This window comes from Chlorocebus sabaeus, chromosome 16 (assembly GCF_047675955.1).
Source record: "Chlorocebus sabaeus isolate Y175 chromosome 16, mChlSab1.0.hap1, whole genome shotgun sequence".
Lineage (NCBI taxonomy): Eukaryota > Metazoa > Chordata > Mammalia > Primates > Cercopithecidae > Chlorocebus > Chlorocebus sabaeus.
This window is the reverse complement of record NC_132919.1, coordinates 47,806,362-47,824,113: the sequence shown is the minus strand read 5'-3', so window position 1 is coordinate 47,824,113 and position 17,752 is coordinate 47,806,362. Positions and strand designations below refer to the sequence as shown.

The following is a 17,752-nucleotide window of genomic DNA, read 5'->3' as shown; positions in this document are numbered from 1 at the left end:
CCCCACCCCCGCCTCACGGGTACACACCCGCGCAGTACACCCCGGTTCCCAGAGCGTGGCGCCTGCCAGTGGTCTCTGGAACCTGACGAGGAAGAGGTCAGCTTCCGGATTGAGCACAGAAGCCCTTCCCATTCTACAGATGAGGAAACCGCCCTCCGGAGAGGAACCTGACCTTCTCAAAAATTCCTTTTTTCCTAGGAAGGATTGTTAAATCCCTCTCCCAATGTCCCCTACTCAGTGACTCATCGGCCCCACGGAGTTGTTCGGGGGTGGGAGCGCCTGTGTATCCCAGTTCCCCCTTGGAAATAGACTCTACTCCAGGATTGTCAGCCTCGGTATTCAGAGGGACATCCCGCTGGCATGGCCCAGGGACCGCTCGCAGGAGCTGTCGCCGTGCCAAGGCCCCCCCACCTCTGCCCCAAAGTCCCTCCCAGGGAGGCGCTGTCGCAACCCGCGGGACGGGGGCAGGGAGACTGGACCCAGAGGCACTGGGGTAGGGCTCTGCTGGGCGGGCCCGGGCGGAGCGCGGGGTGCGGAGGGCGGAGGCGGCTCCGGCGCCCGCTCTGCCCGCCGCTGGGTCGGACCGCGCTCGCCTTCCTCGCTGCCGCGCCTTGGCCCCATGGACACCCTGTGCGGTTCCGGTGAGCTCGGCTCCAAGTTCTGGGTAAGGCGCGGGGCTCCGGGGTCACCGCGCGGGGGTCGGGGTTGGCCGGCTTCGCCCGGTCCTCGCCGCCTGCCTTCCCGCGAGGCCGGCAGGTATCCCGGGACGGAGCCCCTGAGACGCCCTGGGCGCCCGGGAGGGGGCGGTGGGCGCGGGAGGGAGGTTGGCGGCGCCGCCCGGAGCTGGGTCCCACGCAGGGTCCGGGACCTGCCCTGCTCTTCCCTTCCCGGCTGCAGCACTGAGGAGCCCGGGAAAGTGAGGCACAGTGAGTGGCTGGGTGAGTCGGCTCCACCCCAGCCCCTCTGTCGGGTGAGGAACGGGCGTTTCGCAATCAGCCGCGCGTTCGTGGTGGAGGGTCCTCCCTCAGCATCTGCCCCAGACTAGGACTCGGTTGCCCACCTGGATGCCCCAGGGCATCCAGAGCACCTGCTCAACCAGATGTTTTGGGAGGCTGGTTGTGCAGTGTCCCACCCTTCTTAGGAAAGTTTCCTGCCACTTTATTTTCTCTGGGTAAGGCTGAGGTCTGAGAGCAGGCCATCCTCACCACCCCGGACTCAGAAGGGAGAAGCAGACCCTGGTCTGGAGACAGGTACAGGGTGTCAGGATTCCTGTAGTCCAACTCCCTTCGTTTACAGATGGAGAAAGGGAGGTGCAGAGAGAGGAAGAGGCTTGCCCAAAGTTACCCAGTTCAATGAAGGCAGAGCTGGGATAGAAAAACCGGCTAGAGGCCAGGTGCAGTGGTTCACGCCTGTAATCCCACCCTTTGGGAGGCAGAGGTGGGAGGATCACTTGAGCCCAGGAGTTTTACATTACAGTGAGCTATGATCACACCACTGCACTGTGGCCTGGGCGAAAGAGCGAGACCCTGTCTGTAAAAAAATAAATAAATAAGAAAAGAAAAGAAAATCAGGCCTTTTGTGACTCTCCAAATCCCTTTCTAAGACAGGCTGCTTTTCAGCCTGCTGACTCCAGCCTCCAGCACAGTTCAGGTGAGCTAAGCCCAGGAGCTTTCTTACCAGCTTTCAAACCTACTTGCCTCTATGAGGCAAGTGATCATGTGGTCTCCATTTTACAGAGGGAGCTCAGATTAAAGGGGCTTCTCTGTGGTCATTCAAGGGGTGTCCAGGGCCTGTGAATCCCAATCTCTAAGTCTTTTTCCTATTTTAAGTATTTGTACATATGTGCCCTGTGTGTGTGTACGCACACACACAGGCACGTGGGGTGTTACCCAAGAGTTCGTGCTGTGCTCGTGTGTGCATAGGTGTATAAATCTGGACCCATGCTCTTGGGCTGTGTTTAGGATGGGCTGAAGGCGTTATATGGATTTTTTGAAACTTGGGGCAATGGAGGTTAAAAAAAATAACTGTAAAAAGGCGTTTTTGGGATTCTCTCTTTCTCTGTGGGTGACCCAAATGTTAATCTGAGATGGTGCAACTTCTCTGTCACTGCCCTTCTTTCCCAGTCCCACAGGAACTTCATCTATTATTCAGCATTGACAGGCCACTTGCCGCCAAGGTCCAGAGGTTGTGCCTTTGCCTCACGTGCACACTGCCTTTCACTGCCCATGGGGCCAGGCTGATATGGCCATGGCAGGTTTGTGGCGCCTGGAATGCCAAGCGGAAAATCAAGAGGGTAGTTGTGCCCAAACTTCAGGTGCAAGGGCTCATTGTTCCTGGGTCACCACCTGAACCCTGAGAGCTTAGGACTCCACAGAGACATGTCTCCTGGAACCCGGAGTTGGGAAATTCAGGACTCCCTTTTTGTCCCATGTTCAGACATCCTCTGGCTCTACCTTAACATGGGATTGTGGAATCCAAGAAAGTGGGAGCTTGTGAGTTTGAAGCAGTGAGTCCAATCCCTCAGGGTAGAGCTGGGGAAACTGAGGCCAAGGGAGTGAAGATCCCAGGACAATCAAAGACAGAGTGCAGGGCTGGGAAACAGGACCCCGGGGCTGTGGTTACAGCCCTGCCATTGCCTGGCTGTGCGCCTTTGAGCCTCTGGGCTCTCTGGCCCCTGCACTTCTCCTTGATGCTCGTGAGCTATACACACCTCCTCTGAGGATGCAGGCTCCGTGGGAGTCAGCTCATCTACATTGTGAAGCCCTCGTGAGATCTCTGCTTGGATACCTTAAATGGCAAACTGACCACCCCCCTTCCCACCCCAATCTCTAAACATCTTTCACATTCTCTTCTGGCTCCTGAAACCTGTTCTAGGCCATACACCCAGTATGGCTGGTGACTGGGGGAGGAGTGTGGAGAGAGAAGGGAGGCTCCCAGCTCTACCTCTGAGGGAATGACAGGGTTTGCACAGCTGAAAGGAGAGAGAGTCCACGCTGGAAGCTGGAACCTCTGCCACAGTCCAGTTTCAAAAAAGGCCTGGAGTTCGGGGCTGTTCATTTGTGATGTGCTGTGTTGCATCTCATTTGCATGGCACATTGTTCCGGCATAACTCCCTCTGAACCTTTACCTTAGGGGCCCGTAGGTGACCCACTTTGTAAGAAGTGATTCAGGGCAGCCCGGAAGTACTTGAACCAGCAGTGAAAATGCAAGGAGGGGGTGGGGTGTTCAGGCCCCTCTGGGCCACTCGTTTAATCTACCAGATGCTCAGTAGCTTATCCTTATAGCCTCAGCCTCTCCACCAGTGGAATGGGAATTAACCCACCCCTACCCACCTCACAAGACTTTTCTGATCAAATGAGATAGGGAATGTGGAATGATTTTAAGAACTAAGAAGCTTTCTATGGGTGGCAAGTCCTGACATTCCCCAGAAGAGGGAGGGAGGAGAAAGAAAAATGGGGTTAGAAAGGAGTGTCAGACATGGGAAGACCTGCAGGGAAAGAGCTGGCAGGGCTGTTGGGCCAGTGGCTCCCATTTCAGCTGTTTGCTGGGGAGCTGAGGGCTGTTCCTGGCCCAATCTGAGGGTAGGAGGCTGGAGAGGACCATGCCCTTGGGACATATGTATACACATCTGTGTACTCACACACCAGCTGCCAGGTGAATGATTTGTATGAATCCCTCTCTTTCTCACCTATATCGACTTTGAAGCAGGTTACCAACTTCCCTGAATGTGCCTTGGGAGTTTCTGTGGAAATAAATTCCAAAAGAGTGAACTGTGTAATTAAACTACCTCACTACTCAGGAGGCCAGAGGTGCCTCAGAACAAGGGAGGAGATGGGGTCCCTTTGCTGTGCTGTGCTGGCTTCTGCCTGCAGGATTCCTCTCTGTTCTGAATCACAGAGGTTGGGGAGCACCTGGGTGGTGAAGGGAGTATATGGAGGAAGGGCCTGGAGCTATTACCCCCCAGGTAAACAGGCAGAATTAGCCTTGATCTGACAGCCCCAGGAAGCTTAGAAAACTGAAGATCCTGACCATGAAAGTCATCCAAAGATGGCACGGACTGCCTGAGAAGTAGTGAGCTCCCCGTCACTGGGGAGTATGTAAGGACATGGTTAGCGACTACTTGGTGGGATGCTGGAGAGAGGATTCAAGCCAGGAAAGAAGGTGGGGTCCTGAGATTCTGTGGCTGGGAAGAGAGAAGATGTGGCCAGTGGGGATTCATTGGTTCCTCCTCTGAGATTTCTGGACTCCTCCTTCCCTAACTCTCTTCCTGCTCTCCATATGGAGTTTACTTAGAAGCAGCACTTGGTAGAGGCCTATGGGTCTCCCCTTGTTCAGGCCCACATGGGGAAGGTGACCTCATTGTTCCCTTAACTGTTTACCCATCCTAGGGAGGGGCAGATCCCTGGTCCCTTGGAGGCTCAGCTCCCTGTGTCTCCTGCTCTGTTTTAGCTAGTCCCAATTCTGCTATTCACCAGCTGTGTGACTTTGGGCAAATGACTCACCTTCTCTGGGCTCCAGCAGAACTGAGGTGGGCTCTGGGGCCTACTTCAGGTCTGGAGTTGCCCAATTTTGGAAGGATGAGCCTTGGGCTTGGGGGCCAAGGCCATGCATGATTAAGGCCCTTCAAAGTTTAGAGCTCCTGGGTATCAGGGTCTCCTCTGCCTTCTAGTAGGCAGCCACAAATGTATGAGTAATGGGCAAGGCTCCTATGCCAATGTATTTTGACTCTCAAATGAAGACAGTGACCTGCACATCCATGGGGAAGCTGAGTGGGAGGTAGATACTCCTCCACTGAGCAGACACCATAGCTCACCCTCCCCTCAGGAACCCAGTCCTCCCTGCAAGGCCAGGGCTCCCGGGCTGCTTTCCGCCATCTTAGCTGCTACAAGCGAACCCCATGCTGGGTGACTTCGACCTCCGAGCTCTTGGCTTCTGGCTACGGTGTTTCATTGCTTGTGACCCCAGGCCGGCTTCTCCTCAATCCTGCTGTTCCCCCACGTCACCTGGGCCTGGGTCTCTAAGGGCCAGAGATATGGGGAAGGAAGTGAGTCAGGGAAATGGCATTCAAGAGGGAGCTTTGCCAAGCCTGCCTGTGGCCCCCCAGACAGGGAAATGGTCCCGAAACACTGGGCAAGCTTCCAGGGAGGAAGGTCCTGGCAGGGACGACCAGCTGAGCCACCCTGGAGGTAGGGCCAGAGCACCCAGACTGTATTCAGTCCTCCACACTGGGGCAGGATCCCTGGGCAGTTGAGGGTGAAATGAGACCTAGTGTGCCATTGCTAGGGTGGCTGGGCCCCTCCCCTCCCTGATCTGAAGTTGTTTCTGTTTCTGGCACTGGGGTGCAGTGGGTGGGGCTGGCAGGGAGCAGGATGGGACAGCAAATGAGAGCCTAACTCTAGGCTTGGATTTCTCCTTTTTTTTTTAAGATGGAGTCTCGCTCTGTCGCCCAGGCTGGAGTGCAGTAGCACAATCAGCCTTGGTAGAGGCCTATGGGTCTCCCCTTGGTCAGGCCCACAATCAGTAGCACAATCAGATGGAGTGCAGTAGCAACCTCCACCTCCCGGGTTCAAGCAATTCTCCTGCCTCAGCCTCCCAAGTACCTGGGATTACAGGTGCACACCACCATGCCCGGCTAATTTTTCTATTTTTAGTAGAGACAGGGTTTCACCATGATGGCCAGGCTGGTTTCGAACTCCTAACCTCAAGTCATCTGCCCACCTCAACTTCCTAAATTGCTGGGATTACAGGCGTGAGCCACCGCGCCCAGACAGATTTCTCCTAACTGGATATTCTGGTTTCTAGCCAGGGTCTCCCAGAACCCCATCTAGGCCACTACCCACGTGTTAGCCACTCTGCCCCCTCAGCTCTGTGAGAAGAATTGCGCAAAGCAGGTGATAGGAGAATGGGCTGCGTGACTGAAAGGTGATCTGGGTGCAAGTGTTCTATCCCCAGGGTGGGATACCATGCTGGAATCCTACCAGGCGTACAGGAAAGACTGTAATCCCGTGTGAAGGAGCTGGGACCTGGAACGAGACTTCCTGGGTCTAATCCCAGCATCAGCCCTGGATGTCAGCTGCCATGAGCGTGAAATGATCATCCTGGCCCACAGCAGGAGCTCAGTGAAACAAAGCCCCTTCCAGAAGCAGATTGGCCAGTTGAGCCTGTGAGCCATCCCTGCGTGGGGGCCAGCAGGCGCAGCACAACCAGTTTTTGTTTGTTTGTTTTGTTGTGTTTTGTTTTTGAAAAGGAGTCTTGCTCTGTCACCCTGGCTGGAGTACCGTGGCATGATCTCAGCTCACTGCAACATCCCCCTCCCAGGTTCAAGCAATTATCCTGCCTCAGTCTCCTGAGTAGCTGGAATTACAGGCATGGGCCACCACGCCCAGATAATCTTTTTATATTTTTACTAGAGACAGGGTTTCACCATGTTGGCCAGGCTGGCCTCAAACTCCTGACCTCAGGGGACCCATCCACTTCGGCCTCCCAAAGTGCTGGGATTACAGCACAGGCAGTTTTTGGCCCCTGCCCCCAGGCCTTCCAAAGGCTGAGTGAGAGTGAGTGGGGATCAGAGCGTGTCCTTGCTCTCTCCATGCCTTCATTGCTGCTGAGTCAATGGTCTTGTCCGTCCATCTGTTCCCTATCTGGGACTTCAGGAGCAGTCCTGCAGTGGTGGCTTCCCCCTCTACTACCACACAGGAACAAGGAAGTAATGACTCTTCTCATGACAGAGGCTGTCAACAGGCCTGGGGCCCCCAGGGTTTGGGAAGTCCCTGGCAAAGCTGGGGCAGAGGGCTCCAGTGTCCCCACCCCCACCTACCGCCTGTATGAGTCTGCAGTGATTTCAGTTTCAATGACCATGAAGTCTGCCATGAGGGAGGCCTCTGCCACGTGGTCCATTCTGGATGCCGGACCTTTCCCCTTATCAGCCCCATCCAGCTGTTTAATCGCATTATTAAGGAAGCTGTTGTTGCTGTGGAAACTGTGTGGGTGATGGCGGGGGAGGGGGCTGTGGGCTCAGCTCTCATTTCCCAGTAGTGCTCTTCAGAGTGGGAATGAGAGGAGAGCCTTCAGAAGGGATCATCCATCCTGCCCTGCAGGGATTCAGGGAGTGTGATGCGGTCCAGGGAATAACCTTCACTGGCCCTGTCCTCGCCTTCATTTTACACATAACTTTGAGTTGGAGACCCTCCTGGGTGCCAAAAACTGTGGCGCTGGTACCAGGGAGAGAACACGCTGTGTTCCTGGGCATGAAGCTGCAGAGGCTGGGGCTGGAGTTGGCTCCCTCCATTTATCTATTCATTTGTTTATTTATTCTTTTGTTCAATAGATGGTTATTGAGTACCCTCTCTGTGCCAGGCACTGCTCTAAACAGCAGGAAATACCATCAACTGCAGAGTACTGAGCTAAAGAATCTGTCTTCGTGGAGCATATACTCTAGTGGGAAGAGGCAGTAAAACAATAAATGTCATAAAGGCCAGGTGTGGTGGCTCATGCCTGTAATCCCAGCACTTTGGGAGGCCGAGGCAGGAGGATCACTTAACCCCAGGAGTCCCAGACCAACCTGGGCGACAGAGTGAGACCCCATCTCTACAAAACAAATTCAAAAATTATAAAATAAGTGACTCACATCTATAGTATGGTAGAAGGTGGCTAAGGGCTATGGGAAAATAGAACAGACTAAGAGGAATGGGGAGCAGGGACAGGTCGGGAGTTGGGTAGTAAGTTATAGTTTTGATTAGTAAAGTCAAGGTGGACCTCCAGGAGAAGGTGAGATCTGTGCAAAAACTCACAGGTGATGAGGGCATGAGGCATGTGGATATCCAGGGATAGGGCTGCTGCCCCTGGCAGGAGTAGGCCTGGAGGGTTTGAGAACCAGCCTGGCAGCCACTGGGGCTGGCGCAGCCAGAGAGGAGAGGTGGGGAGATGCGGTCGATTCTGGGTCTATCAGGGTGCACAAGGTGAAGGCCAAGTGCGGTGGCTTATGCCTATAATCCCAGCACTTTGGGAGGCCGAAGCAGGAGGATCACTTGAACCCAAAAGTTCGAGACCAGTCTGGGCAACATAGTGGGACCCCATCTCTACAAAAAATACAAAATTAGCTGTGCGTGGTGGCACATGCCTGTAGTCCCAGCTACTCAAGAGGCTAAGGCAGGAGGATCGCTTCAGCCAAAGAGGTCAAGGCTACAGTGGGGAAAAAAAAAAAAAAAAAAAAAAAAAAAACAGTTGAATGTGGCACTGTCATGTCATTCAACCTGTAATTAGAAGGTAGAGTGGACAGGGTTTGCTGAGAGGCTGGATGTGGGATGTGAGAGAAAGAGAAGAATCAGGGGCAACTGCAAGGATTCTGGCCTGGGAAGGGAGATGGGAGGAAGAAGCCGCCATCCCCGGGCCAGGCAAGCTAGAGAGGCGAGGATGGCCAAGAGTTCAGTTCTGGATGTGTTGTGTATGACATGTCCCATAGATGTCCTGGCTCGGGGTCTGGAGTGAACCAAATAGGGAATCCGGGGCGAGGGCCTTGTGGGCAGGTGCCTCCGCCTCCTGGGGAGGGCTCTGCCCAGCCGGGACATGCTTATCTCAAGGAAGGGAGCCCAGACTGGATGCTCTTGAGGGTCAAAGCAGCCAACCAGTTCTCACAGCCCCAAGATCCCCTGGTTGTTGCCACAGAGCAGGTGTCTGTGAAACTGAAACATGGGCCAGACGGCTGGAGGCTCCATCCCCCGCTTCCCTGAGTGTTGTCTCGTTGCTATCGAGGTGCTTTGCTGTTCATTCTCCCCACCTTCTCCCCACTGTGGGGAGGTGACCGGATGCTGTCATTACTCCCATTACTCACGGGTGGAGACTGAGGTTCAAGGACACGAAGGCGCTCACCAACTGTTGCACGGCTCAAAAGTGACAGAAGTCATCCTGGATCCTCCGCGTCGGGGTTGGGTTCTTCCTGTGGCCACTCCCCACCTGCCTTACAGAGCCATGCCACCGGCCTGCAAGCACACACAGTGATTCCCACCATGTCCCCACGCCTGGGCTCCTGTCCTCAACATGCACACTCCCTTGTGAGTCAATGGCCCTGTGTGGCATCACAAAGCCTGGGTGCCTGTCCCAGCCACACACTGTCGGGTATCCTTGAACTTTGTCACCAAAGTGGGTGTAGTTTCTCTTTTGTACACTGGGCCTAACAGTGCCCCTCCTATATGCCTGTGGAAGTTATTCTGAGACAATATCCAGATAACAACTAGGTAAGTGCAGTAATAAAATGCCAGAGAAACATTAAGGGTCTTTATTTTCCTCACTTAACTGGCTGTCAGGGAAAAGCAAGCAAAGGTCAGAGGCTGGGGTGCCCCAGAGAGGCCCTGTGTAGGTGAGGCTCCGGCTGGGCCCAGAGAAATGGGATGTACACTCCAGGCCCAGAGACCTGAAGATCTGGGTTCAGGGCAGCTTTGGGACAGGCTATCTGGATGGCAACTAACTGGGGTACCTGACCAGGCCTAGAGGTGTATCCTGTGACCCAGATTCCAGCCCTGGGCCAGCATGTCAGAGACTCAGCAAGAGTAGGTGGGTCCTTGGCTCACACTGTTTGAGCAACCACTGAATACTAAATAGGACTCTAGAATACAAGATGTACGTGGTACACCTTCTGCCCACCTGGGCCTTCAGTGAAATGCCCCCAGGCAGCATGTCCCTGACTACATGCTCCACAGAGCTGGAATAGGTCTGCCCAATGTGCCACTGTATCCACAGAACCCAGCCCACTGCCTGACTCACCAAGGCCCTCAGCAAGCATCGGCAAGAGTGATGCTCCAGGGAAGGGGATCTCTCTAGAAGGAAGGGTGCTCAAGATGAAGAAGGTGGGTTTTTAGCCAGGCCCGCCACCCCTCCCTGGAGTGGTTAGGTTAGAATTTTGACAAGTGGTAAAAAGAGGGACTAGGTTGAGCAAAGGGGTAGGAGCAAGAATCTCAGAGCAGATTTAGGATGAAGTGAGTTGGCTGTGGGGGAAGGGAGCAATGGGAAAGGAGGTGGGAGGAGATGCCATGAGGGGGTCTTGAGGGCCAGGTTGGGTGCTAGGATGTGACTTCATGAGCAGCAGGAGTCATTGCAGGTTTGTGGGCATGAGGCAAGGGGCACAAAGCAGTATTTTGGGAAGAGCCATCTCACAGGTGGGCAGGGGCACTGGAGGGCAGAGGTCTGCCCCAGATGGGATTAAGAAGGGAAGGTGGGCCAGGCACAGTGGCTCACGCCTGTAATCCCAGCAGTTTGGGAGTCTGAGGTAGGCAGATCACAAGGTCAGGAGTTCGAGACTAGCCTGACCAACATGGTTAAACCCCGTCTCACTAAAAATACAAAAATTAGCCAGACGTGGTGATGCACGCCTGTAATCCCAGCTACTCAGCAGGCTGAGGCAGGAGAATCACTTGAACCCAGGAGGCGGAGGTTGCAGTGAGCTGAAATGGCACCACTGAACTCCAGCCTAGGCAACAGAGCGAGACTCTGTTTCCAAAAAAAAAAAAAAAAAAAGGGGGAAGGCAGGTTGGGAAAGGAAGCAGGGTGTGCAGATCACTACCCTTCCATGAGTTGTTTTCTTAAGATGCTAGAACTTGGCCAGGCATGGTGGCTCACCCCTGTAATCCTAGCACTTTGGGAGGCTGAGGCTGGTGGATCACTTGAGGTCAGGAGTTCCAGACCAGCTTGGCCAACATGGTGAAACCCTGTCTCTACTAATAATATAAAATTTAGCTGGGTGTGGTAGCGTGCACCTGTGGTCCCAGCTACCTGGAAGGCTGAGGCAGGAGAATTGCTTGAACCCCAGAGGTGGAGGTTGCAGAGAGCCGAGATCATGCCACTACACTCCAGCCGGGGTGACGGAGTGAGACTCCATCTCAAAAACAAAACTAAACAAAAACAAAAACAAAAAATTAGCCTGGCGTAGTGGCGCGTGCCTGTAATTCCAGCTACCCAGGAGGCTGAGGTGGGAGAATCACTTGAACCCTGGAGGCGAGGTTGCAGTGAGCCAAGGTTGCACCACTGCACTCCAGCCTGGGTGACAGAGTGAGACTCGGCCTCAAAACAAAAACAAAAACAAAAACAAAAGTTAACCAGGCGTGGTGGTACATGCCTGTAATCCCAGCTACTCAGGAGGCTGAGGCACAAGAATCACTTGAACATGGGAGGCGGAGGTTGCAGTGAGCTGAGATTGTGCCACTGCACTCCAGCCTGGGCAACAGAGCAAGACTCCATCAAAAAAAAAAAAAAAAAATTGATGGGGGAACTCAGAACTCAAGGATACAGATGATTCAACAGTTCGCATAGCCAGATATTTCAAGGCCAGCTGTGGACTTTGAATGCCGTAGTAAAATGTTTGAACTTTGCCTTCTAGGCAGTAAGCAGCTACTGAAAATTTAGAGGGATGTAATAATACTATTATTCTTTCTTTCATTCATTTATTCAATAAACGTGTGTGTGTGTGTATATATATACATATATATATATTTTTTTTTTTAAGAGTCCAGGTCTTGCTCTGTTGCTCAGGCTGGAGTACAGTGGCATAATCATGGCTCACTGCAGCCTCAAACTCCTGGGCTCAAGAAATCCTCCCGCCTCAGCCTCCTCGTAACTGGGACTACCGGTGCCTGTCACCAGACCAGGCTAATTTTTTAAATTGTTGTAGAGATGGGGTCTTGCTATGTTGCCCAGGCTGGTCTCAAACTCCTGGCCTCAAGTGATGCTCCTGCTTTGGCCTCTCAAAGCACTGGGCAATATACCTGGTCTAGGATACATAGATAAATAAAATAAAGGTTCTTCCCTTCAAAGAGCTTACATGTCAGCAAATAAAGGAAAAGATGAGAGAAAATATAATAAATTAGTAAATTATATATCATGTCAAAAGGTGATAGGTGCTATAGAGAAAAGAAAAAGCGGAGAAGGGTGGGAGAATTGGGAATACAGGGGTGGGACACAGGTGGCAGTATTAAACAGGATGGTCAGGGTAGGCTTCGTTGAGAAAGAAAGACCTAAGGATGTCTGGGGGAGGAGTGTTCCAGGGAGAGAGAAAAGCAAGTGCAGAGGCCCTGAGACAGGAGCAGCAAGTGCGTTCAGAAACAGCAAGGAGGCCAGTGGCTGGAGTGAAGCAGGAAAGGCAGGGAGAGGATCATGGGTTGGGGGAAGGGACACTGTGCAGGTCCTTGCAGGCTATTGTAGGGTGTATGGAGTGAAGATGTCAAGTCAGCAGTTAGATATGGAGCTGGAGATTTGGGGAGCAATGAACTGGATAGACTTGAAAGTCATTGGCATATAGATGGTATATCATATGAGACTGCGTGGGATTGCCAAGAGGGTGAGTGCAGATAAGAAGGAGGCAGAGAAGAGGAAAGGACTGAGTTCCAGGACCCTCTCACACCAGGCAGGGGAATCAGCAAAGAGACTGTGATGGCATGGCCAGAAAGGAAGGGGAAGACCGCATAGGATCTAGGCCCCCAGGGAATCTGAAGGGAAGAGATCAGAAGTCCATGGCAATTGCTCATGAAGAGGTGAGGATCTGGCCAAGGGGCCAGGTGGGAGGAACCAAGTAAGAGATATTATCATCCCGATGTTACCCTTAAAGAAACCAAGGCCCAGAGAGGCGAGAGGTTAAGTACCTTGACCAAGATCACATAGCTTAGGTGTGACTTCTTCTTTTTTTTTTTTTTTTTTTGAGACGAGTCTCCCTCTGTCACCAGGCTGGAGTGCAGTGGCACGATCTTGGTTCACTGCAACCTCCGCCTCCTGGGTTCAAACGATTCTCCTGCCTCAGCCTCCCGAGTAGCTGGGATTACAGGTGCCTGCCACCATGCCCAGCTAATTCTTGTGTTTTTAGTAGAGATAGAGTTTCACCATATTGGCCAGGCTGGTCTCGAACTCCTGACCTCGTGATCTGCCCACCTCAGCCTCCCAAAGTGCTGGGATTACAGATGTGAGCCACTGCGCCCAGCCAAGCGTAAGTTCTTTTAAGCTATGTGACCTTGGTCAAGGTGCTTAACCTTTCCCTGCCAAGTCTCAAACACCTCTTTGTCCAGCTACTATGCTTCCATCAAGAATCAAGAGGACCTAGGTCCCCACAGGTGTCAGGGTAGCTGGGAGAATGGTGATGCCCTTGGCAGAGGCAGGCAAGGCCAAAGGAAGGGCTGGTCCTGGCAGGGAGTGAAGGATCTTAGTTTGAGAGGTATCGAATATGAGGTGGCTGCAGACAGACGGTGATGCCATCTGAGAGGCAGCAGGAAGTAGGGGCCGAGGCTCAGAAGGTGATTTGAGCTGTTGATCTGGATTTGTGACTCCTCAGGATAGTCTGTGAACAATGATGAGAGAGAGCACCGAGGACCAAGGTCAGAACTTGGGGACTAGGGCCCATGTCCGCAGGGTGAACTAGAAGGAAGATAAGGAGACAGCAAGGAATGCTTGCCAACAAACCAGGAGACCGGGAAAGAGTAGTTTCCAAGAGATGGGGGAAGCCCACACTGTTGCAGGGAGGTCCTGCATAAAGTCTGAAACGGGTCTATTTAATTCGCCCTTGAAGGCTGGGCACGGTGTCTCACGCCTGTAATCCTAGCACTTTGGGAGGCCAAGGCGGGTGGATCACCTGAGGTCAAGAGTTTGAGAACTAGCCTGGCCAACATGGCAAAACCCCGTCTCTACTAAAAATACAAAAATTGGCCGGGCGTGGTGGCGGGAGCCTGTAATCCCAGCTACTTGGGAGGTTGAGGCAGGAAAATCACCTGAACCCCAGAGGCGGAGGTTGCAGTGAGGCGAGATCACACCACTGCACTCCAACCTGGGAGACAGAGCAAGACTCTGCCTAAAAGAAAAAAAAAAATTGTAGTTGGAGGGAGTTCTGGTTCTATAGGGTGGATTGAACACAAGATTTTATCTCCAGTCCTTCCTGATTTTCCCTCAAAATGACAGTAAGGAATTAAAAATGTAAACCTACAAGGACAAAGAGAAGAGGAGACAACAGGAGGCAAGATATTAACACCTTTTTGGAAAGTGAGAAACAGGTCAAGGAGTGATCACTGACACAGCAGAGAACAACTGAAACCAAAGGCCATTTGGAGTCTGTAAAAGCTCGGGGATTGGAGGGCTGAAGGAGGCAAGGGGAAGAGCAGGGCTGAAAGCAGGGGCTGCTAGGAGAATGCGTAAGGAGAGATGAAACACCTGAGTTACTTACCCATCCCCTCTTAAAGCCAGGCAAATTCCAGCCACCTCACAGAAGACCAGCAGTTTATTCTGTGGAATTAAGTAAAAGTCTGCATACTGAAGGATAGAACCCCCAGCCCTCATTCCTAAATTGGCCCCGGAGAAAAGACCTCCAGATTCTTCCAGTTGTTGGGGGAGTCTTCCCTAAAGGACCAGGTTCCTACTTGATCACTCTGCAGTGAAGCCCCGCAGCCAGTAAGCTTGGTCCTCGGTACTCTGTCTTCAGTAGCGCTTTCTTGGTCCTTGGTTCTTGGTACTCTCACTCATCATTGTTCACAGATCATCCTGAGGAGTCACAGATCCAGTCCCAAATCCACCTGCCCCCAACAAACAGAGCAGCCAACTCTTTAGTGTCTTACTCCAAAGTATTGAGACAGCCAAGCTGCAAGTCACCACAGGCCAGGCGTAGTGACTCACGCCTGTAATCCCAGCACTTTGGGAGGCCGAGGCAGGTGGATCACTTGAGGTCAGGAGTTCGAGACCAGCCTGGCCAACATGGCAAAACCCCATCTCTACTAAAAATACAAAAATTAGCTGGGCATCGTGGCACATGCCTGTAATCCCAGCTACTCAGGAGGCTGAGGCAGGAGAATTGCTTGAGCCTTGGAGGCAGAGGTTGCAGTGAGCTGAGATCGCACCACCGCACCCCAGCCTGGGCAACAGAGTGAGACTCCATCTCAAAAAAAAAAAAAAAAGTCACCACACATTTGAGGAAAATTTGTTAAAATTTAAAAACTTTAGACAAATTAAATTTAGCAGAGTTTATTTGAGCAAAGAGCAATTCATGATTCAGCCAGCATCCTGAACCAGTAGAGGTTCATAGAGTTTTACCACCCAGCAATATGGGCAGGCCGTATTAGTAGACAGAAAAAGGAATTGATGTATAGAAACAGCGTGATTGGTTACAGATCATACTTTGCCTTATTTGGGCATGGTGCAGTGAGGGATTTGCCTTATGTGGACATGTTCTGATCAACTGGCAGCTTGTGATTGGCTGAAAATTCTGCTATATTTGACTGAGGCTTGGTTGCTTATTGTAAGAATATACTCTCAAGTTACGTTGCAGTTTATTTACATATTGAATTAGGCTACAGTCCACTATGTATGGAGTCAGGTTTATGCCTGGGTGACAGAGTGAGACTTTGTCAAAAAAAGAAAGGAGAGGAGAGGAGAAAGATGAGGGGAAGGGAGGGGAGTGGAGGGGAGGGAAGGAAAGGAGAAAGAAAGGAGGAAGGAAGGGAGGGAGGGAGGGAGGGAAGGAAGGAAGGAAGGAAGGAAGGAAGGAAGGAAGGAAGGAAGGAAGGAGGGAGGGAGGGAAGGACGGACACACAGCACATAAAATAAATTTTTTTAACAGGATTACAGGTCACTGTGAACAATAACCATTCATTAAAAGACTTTGGAGGCATCCACAAAAAGTTACGTAGTTGTAGAAAAAGCTTAGCTCTTTTAATAGTGAGTTCTCAGTTTTCTTAAGTGATCAAAAACCTAACAAAGACAGCATGAAGCACAGGAAATTATCTGGGTAGAACACAGAATCTTTGTTTTCTAGGCCAATTACCTAAAGAGAAAGAAAACCCTTTTATAATTTCCTATTTTGATGAGACCGATAATCTAAGAACACCGTGTTGTTTTAATGGAGAGAACCAAATTCTAGTTTTGCATCACTGTAATTTTGATATTAATACTAGCTCTTATCGCCCAGTCTGGAGAGCAATGGTGCGATCTCCACTCACTGCAACCTCCACCTCCAGGGTTCAAGCGATTCTCCTGTCTCAGCCTCTCAAGTAGCTGGGATTACAGGCACACACACCACGCCCAGCTTATTTTTTGTATTTTTAGTAGAGATGGGGTTTCACCATGTTGACCAGGCTGGTCTCGAACTCCTGACCTCAAGTGATCCACCCGCCTCCGCCTCTCAAAGTGCTGGGATTACAGGCGTGAGCCACTGCACCCGGTTGCTAACTTTTATTCTTAAACAACTTATAAATAATTACCTCCTAATCTTAGCCAGCTTGGTCACACATAAAATTTCTTTCACAAGAGTCATCTGCCACAAACCTCCTACAACTCTCGTATCCATTCACTTTTTGTTCTATACTTTTCCTCTTCTCATTTTCGAAAAATCAGTCATTTCACTTTAGGATAAAATTTATTCTCTTTTTCCCTTATCAGAACAAAACATCCTCACATCTTATAGCCTTTCCTTAGCTTCCTTTGTATATTTCTTTTCTATATATTTCTTTTTCTTAGCTTCCTTGTATATTTTCATATCGAGTTTCCCCCTTATTGTTTCTAGTAATTGTAGGTACATATATTAGATGTAGTAAGTACATATATTATGTAATATACATACATATATTAGAATTCTTAAACCTGGCCAGGCGCAGTGGCTCACGCCTGTAATCCCAGCACTTTGGGAGTCCGAAGTAGACAGATCACTTGAGGGCAGAAGTTTGAGACGAGCCTGGCTGACATGGTGAAACCCTGTCTCTACTAAAAATACAAAAATCAGCTGGGTGTGGTGGCAGGCACCTGTAATCCCAGCTACTGGGGAGGCTGAGGCAGGAGAATCGCCTGAACCCAGGAGGTGGAGATTGCAGTGAGTTGAGATTGCGCCACTGCACTCCAGCCTGGGTGACAGTGCGAGACTCCGTCTCAAAAAAAAAAAAAAGAATTCTTAACCCTTAGTGACCTTAATTTCCATGGAAATTAGAAAGTAAGCCTTTGTGAATTGTGTGTCACACCAGCAATCTGTAGATTGGTAAATCTATGAACCATAATTTCTGGAAGCATGAGCTTTCTCATAGTACAATTTGTCAGTGTAGAATATGTTTATCAATGATCCAAAATGTCTTTAGTCGCCCTGTAATAATAAACTGTAAAGGAGGCAAAATATCATTTATATCCCTTTAGGTTTTTTGTTTTGCGAGGCCTGAAAACTAAATTGTTGTTTGTACAGATTTCCCTCCTCCTCAACTTTCTATTCTTGATGCTAAGAGTGTTAAAACTGTCTGGTGACTGAGTATGGTACCTCATGCCTGTAATCCTAGCACTTTGGGAGGCTGAGGCAGGTGGAACACTTGACCTCAGGATTTCAAGACCACCCTGGGCAACATGGTGAAACCCCTCTCTACAAAAAGTACAAAAATTTGCTGGGTGTGATAGCTTGCGCCTGTAGTCCCAGATACTTGGCGGGGCTGAGGCAGGAGGATTGCTTGAGCCCAGGAGGCAGAGGTTGCAATGAGCCGAGATCTTGCCACTTGCACTCCAGAGTAGGCGATAGAGACCCTGTTTAAAAAAGTAATAATAAAATCTTCTGGTATAGGAAGGACATCTTTTACCTGGGAATTTTATCTTACTTACTTTCATTTAATTCACTTATTTTCAACACTTATGCTTGGATTGCCTATAAAGATGAGATAATTAACAACTAGTCATCATTTTGTTTTTCTTGCTGACAAATTTTATAATAAAAAGACAACATAAGCTTGTTTTACCAGTAAACCTAGATAGGAAATCATGCATCTGTACA

General features: G+C 50.9%; 1 protein-coding gene across 3 annotated transcripts in view; it reads left to right on the top strand.

Annotated features, from left to right (window-relative positions):
• Positions 1-303: 303 nt before the first annotated feature.
• ABCC3 (ATP binding cassette subfamily C member 3) overlaps positions 304-17,752 on the top strand; it is a 57,120-nt gene continuing 39,671 nt past the window's right edge. For 2 of the 3 annotated variants that reach the window (XR_005238739.2, XM_008011501.3), the window contains exon 1: positions 512-664. Coding sequence is in view for 2 of the 3 variants with exons in the window: in XM_008011501.3 (XP_008009692.3) it covers positions 620-664 (45 nt within the window). In the remaining variant the exon portion in view is untranslated. Of the gene's footprint in view, positions 665-17,752 lie in introns of all 3 variants that reach the window. The other variant, XM_008011502.3, reaches the window with a different exon arrangement.